The sequence below is a fragment of the Nerophis ophidion genome, linkage group LG24, assembly GCF_033978795.1.
Source record: "Nerophis ophidion isolate RoL-2023_Sa linkage group LG24, RoL_Noph_v1.0, whole genome shotgun sequence".
Classification (NCBI taxonomy): domain Eukaryota; kingdom Metazoa; phylum Chordata; class Actinopteri; order Syngnathiformes; family Syngnathidae; genus Nerophis; species Nerophis ophidion.
The window spans coordinates 39,393,032-39,398,503 of NC_084634.1; the positions used below are offsets into that span (position 1 = coordinate 39,393,032).

The window sequence follows — 5,472 nt, forward strand, 5'->3', positions numbered from 1 at the left end:
ACAGACAGAAATACCCATTTTTTTATATATATAGATTTATTTATTAAAGGTAAATTGAGCAAATTGGCTATTTCTGACAATTTATTTAAGTGTGTATCAAACTGGTAGTCCTTCGCAATAATCAGTACCCAAGAAGTAGCTCTTGCTTTCAAAAGGGTTGGTGACCCCTGACGTACAATAACAATGTTCTTCAATAGTCGCCCTTGACTAAAAAGAAAACACACAGCAGTAAGTGAATTCACGTGCAAAGTTGCAAGACTTTTTTTTAATTCACCGCAACGTTTCTGAGCGAGACATTTAGCCGATCTGAGAGCTGCACTTGCAAGAGGCGGGACACCAAGAGGCCACGTTGCTGTTGTTGCAGCCCCACTGCTCCTTCAGCTCAGGACAGTTGCTGTACTGGTCAGTGTAAGGACAGGGGTTTGCTGACAAATGGACAGACATGTTAATTGAAGAGCAGGAAGAAAACAAAATCAAATGTGGCGTTTACTGTAAGCCAGGGGTGTCCAAAGTGCGGCCTGGGGGCCATTTGCGGCCCGCAGCTAATCGTTTACCCGCCCGCCACACATTCTGCAAAAATGGCAAAATTGATAGTATTGCAAAAATTAAAAAAAACATTTAAATAAAGTCTAATGAGGAAAAAGTGGCAATGTTGACACAAAGCTGCCATGCAGGCAGTTGTTTTTTTCCTTTTGTCTTTATTTTCTTTTTTTTTTCCATTGCTCAAAAAAAAGGACAAAAAAAATCTATGTTATAATGAATTATTACTTAAAAACTATCACTTTAAAATGTTTTATGTGGAAAAAATACTGCATATGTTGTGTGGTTGCCATATAAAAACATCAAAGTTTTGACAAAAGAGCATAAAACAAACAAAATAATAGTTCAAACTTAAAATCGACAGATATATCGGGAGTTGATCTTGAAATTTAAGTGTTTAAAGTAAAAAAAAAAAACAACTAATAAAAATGTATCACTTTATGAGTGGGGAACCTTTCAGATCTCAAATATATTTAGTAGGATTTTATTGAACTTTTCACTGTGATTACTCAAAAATATTAAATAATTAAAATCAATGCTGTCCTGCATTATTGATCTTTGAGGGCTTCAATTGCTAAATAAAGGAACTCTCCTGAAGGAATCAATGAAGTACTATCTATCCATCTATCTATCTATCTATCTATCTATCAATGTTTATTTATATAGCCCTAAATCACTAGCGTCTCAAAGGGCTGCACAAACCACTAGGACATCCTCGGTAGGCCCACTTAAGGGCAAGGAAAAACTCACACCCAGTGGGACGTCGGTGACAATGATGACTGTGAGAACCTTGGAGAGGACCGCATATGTGGGCAACTGTCTTTGACAGAAAAGGCACAAAACCTTATTTGTTTTACTTTATATCAACCTCAAGTTGATATAGAGATTTACTGTAAGCATTAAATCAATAATATTAATAATAATTTGACTTATTTTTAACATTTTAGTGACTGAGACCCTCTATGCTCCCCAGGAGCCCTAAGAATAAAAAAAAAATCCATATAATTTGTAAAGGTTTGAAAATGAAAAGTATCAAAATAGCCCCTGAATGCTTAAATTTTTCCGTGTGCGGCCCTCTGTGGAAAAAGTTTGGACACCCCTGCTGTAAGAGCACAGTGGTGCAATATTGTGTTCATCATTTTCAAGCTCAGGCTGCTGCTACTTACTGCACAGTTTGTTCTCACAGGCGTTGGGGCAGTCACCGCAGGAGGGTCCGGACTTGTAGGGACGAGCCAACTGGTAATTTCCACTAAAATGTAGGTCAGGACATCAAATATTTACTGCATCAAAACAATCTCACTATCAGCCAAACATGTAACAGATATGCAGCTATTTTCATGACTATAAGCAGACAGTTGTACTTCCATTCATCCATTTTCTACCCTTTTAGGGTGGCGGGGGGGCACTGGAGCCTATCTCAGCTGCATTTGGGCGGAAGGCGGGGTACACACTGGACAAGTCGCCACCTCATCTCAGGGCCAACACAGACATACAACATTCACACTCACATTCACACACTAGGGACCATTTAGTGTTGCCAATCAACCTTCCGTATTTCCTTGAATTGCCGCTGGGCCGCTAATTAATTTAAAACCTCTTCTCACTCCGGCGTTTACCAAAGGCATGCGGTAAATTTAGGCCTGCGCTTATAAATTTGAGTGTGATGTAAAGCGCATTTATTTAAAAAAACATTATGGTCTTACCTTTACTTATAAATGAAGTCCATGCGCAGCTCCTTCTGATCAAAAGCATTGATAACTTGTTTATAGAAGTCTTCCTTATCTTTCTTCAGTTTTAAAAGTCTCTCTGTCTCGATGGAGATCTTCCTTTATTACCTCCTGCTTCGATTGAAAGTCCAGTTTAGAAAACTGTTTTATTTTAGATATGTAATCCTCCATGTTAAAAGTGCAAGCGAGAGGAAAAAATAAACGATTACTGCTTGTTGTCACTTCTTCTGCAGCCGAGTAGTGGCAAGAAGGATCACTAGCGGCCTCTACCACCAGGAGGCTGGAGTCATTTAATGGCTCATTTTTTTACATACGCAGCTACGGTATATTAATAAAACATAGCTGCTTACTGTTCTTTTTAGCATATTCAATAGCTTGGACCTTAAATCCTACTGAATAGCTCTTAATTCTCTTCCCTTTATGCGATTTCAAATGATTGAAATCAGCCTTCTCCATTTTGAAAACGATGACAGGGGAAGTGTAACTCGTGACGTGACGAGTTTGACCCTGTGGAAATTCTAGGCAAATGCTAATTATTTTGCGAAACGAGTTTGACCCGGCAGTAATTCTAGGCAGGCGCATACTATATACCCAGCGGCAATTCAAGGAAATATGCTATCCCCAGGTGCATGTCTGTGGAGGTGGGAGGGGCCTATCCCCAGGTGCATGTCTTTGGAGGTGGGAGGGGCCTATCCCCAGGTGCATGTCTTTGGAGGTGGGAGGAAGCCGGAGTACCCGGAGGGAACCCACGCAGTCACGGGGAGAACATGCAAACTCCACACAGAAAGATCCCGAGATTGAACTCAGGACTATTTAGGACCTTCGTATTGTGAGGCCGATGCACAAACCCCTCCGCCACCGTGCCATCCTTCCATGATATTACATAATACTTATCGGAAAGTAGTCAGATTTAGTTGTACTTACGGCGGGCAATAGTGGCAGACGTAGAAGTACTTGTAGCGGGAGTTGGGGCAGTAGGACATAGCACAGCCGATCAGGTTAGACCTGTACCAAACAATCTGGGTATGCGGGGGGGGGGGGATATAAAGTTTAATTTTGAATGATTATAGTTGATATAAATGTTATCATACCTGCGTGAAGTGTCCAACAACTCCTCCGTTGACAGATCCCATCCCATAGCGCCAGTCCTTCACCTCATCATACCATGACTGGATAGCGTTGCTCCAGCTGTTCTTGTAGCTGGCCATGTACAAGTTCTCCCCACAGCCGCTAGCTTCAGCACAAAACTTTTTTTAACTTCTTTTTTCCCACCTGCATGACAGCTGTTCATATGGCTTGTTTTGCAGGTAGGAGTTTGACCCAGGAACTGAACATTCCTACTGCCATTATTTCCGTTGGGAGAATGAGTTTCCAAAGGTGTGACTCATGGATTTTGAAGCGACTTACTGCTGATCTCTCTAGCGCTGGGCGGGCTGTGCTTCATGGAGCAGGTGTTGGCCCACTTCTGAGCGTTGGCTGCAGCTTCTCTGCTCCAACTCTGTGGACGAGCCACGGATTCACTTTACAACTCCAAAGAATTTCTTAGCCCTTGTGTAATGTTCATTTTGTTGTTACTCAGCCAGCGTTTGTGGGTCTGATGGACCCCTTGCATTTTGTGGCTTTTAATGCCTCACAATCAAACACTTTTATGTTCAATTACTGAACAGATGTTTGGATGTGAGGTGAGGCAGGGAGGGAAGGGAAGGATTGTATATGGAAGGAAAGACTAAGGAAGGAAGGAAGGTGGGAAGAAAGGATGGATTATGGAAGGAAGGAAGGATAGATTATGGAAGGAAGGACTAAGGAAAGAAGGATGGATGGTTTATGGAAGGAAGAACTAAGGAAGGAAGGAATGATGGATTATGGTGGGAAAGAAGGAAGGAAGGATGGATTATGGAAGGAAGAAAGGAATGATGGATTATGGAAGGAAAGAAAGAAGGAAAAATGGATTATGGAAGGAAGGAAGGATGTTTTATGGAAGGAGAGAAGGATGGTTTATGGAAGGAGGAAAAGGCTGGTTTATGAAGGAAGGACTAAGGAAGGAAGGAAGGAAGGTAGGAAAAAAGGATGGATTATGGAAAGAAAGAAAGAAAGATGGATTATGAAAGGAAGGAAGGAAGGAAGGAAGGATGTATTATGGAAGGAAGGAAGGAATGATGGATTATGGAAGGAAATAAAGAAGGAAAGATGGATTATGGAAGGAAGGAAGGATGAATTATGGAAGGAGGAAAAGGGTGGTTTATGGAAGGAAGGACTAAGGAAGGAAGGAAGGTAGGAAAAAAGGATGAATTATGGAAAGAAAGAAGGATGGATTATTAAAGGAAGGAAGGATGGATTATGGAATGAAGGACTAAGGAAGGAATGATGGATTATGGAGGGAAAGAAGGAAGGAAGGATAGATTATGGAAGGAAGAAAGGAATGATGGATTATGGAAGGAAAGAAAGAAGGAAAATGGATTATGGAAGGAAGGAAGGATGTTTTATGGAAGGAGAGAAGGATGGTTTATGGAAGGAGGAAAAGGCTGGTTTATGAAGGAAGGACTAAGGAAGGAAGGAAGGAAGGTAGGAAAAAAGGATGGATTATGGAAAGAAAGAAAGAAAGAAGGATGGATTATGAAAGGAAGGAAGGAAGGATGTAAAATGGAAGGAAGGACTAAGGAAGGAAGGAAGGAATGATGGATTATGGAAGGAAAGAAAGAAGGAAAGATGGATTATGGAAGGAAGGGAGGACTAATTATGGAAGGAGGAAAGGGTGGTTTATGGAAGGAAGGACTAAGGAAGGAAGGAAGGTAGGAAAAAAGGATGGATTATGGAAAGAAAGAAGGATGGATTATGAAAGGAAGGAAGGATGGATTATGGAATGAAGGACTAAGGAAGGAAGGAAGGAATGATGGATTATGGAAGGAAAGATGGATAGGATGGTTTATAAAAGGAAGGAAGGATGGATTATGGAAGGAGGGAAGGATGGTTTATGGAAGGAAGGACTAAGGAAGGAAGGAATGATGGATTATGGAAGGAAAGAAAGAAGGAAAAATGGATTATGGAAGGAAGGAAGGATGGTTTATGAAAGGAAAATAGGATGGACTATGGAAGGAGGGAAGGATGGTTTATGGAAGGAAGGACTAAGGAAGGAAGGTAGGAAAAATGGATGGATTATGGAAGGAAAGAAGGATGGATTATGGAAGGAAGGATGGATGGATTATGA

General features: G+C 41.0%; 1 protein-coding gene across 1 annotated transcript in view; it reads right to left on the reverse strand.

The window, feature by feature from the left end:
- Positions 1-237: 237 nt before the first annotated feature.
- LOC133542319 (serotriflin-like) overlaps positions 238-5,472 on the reverse strand; it is a 7,705-nt gene continuing 2,470 nt past the window's right edge. Inside the window, exons 3-7 of the mRNA XM_061886336.1 lie at positions 3,675-3,765; positions 3,359-3,501; positions 3,192-3,286; positions 1,707-1,789; positions 238-425 (exon numbers count right to left, since the gene is read on the reverse strand). Of these exons, the coding sequence (XP_061742320.1) occupies positions 298-425; positions 1,707-1,789; positions 3,192-3,286; positions 3,359-3,501; positions 3,675-3,765 (540 nt within the window). The 3' untranslated portion in view covers positions 238-297. The remainder of the gene's footprint in view (positions 426-1,706; positions 1,790-3,191; positions 3,287-3,358; positions 3,502-3,674; positions 3,766-5,472) is intronic.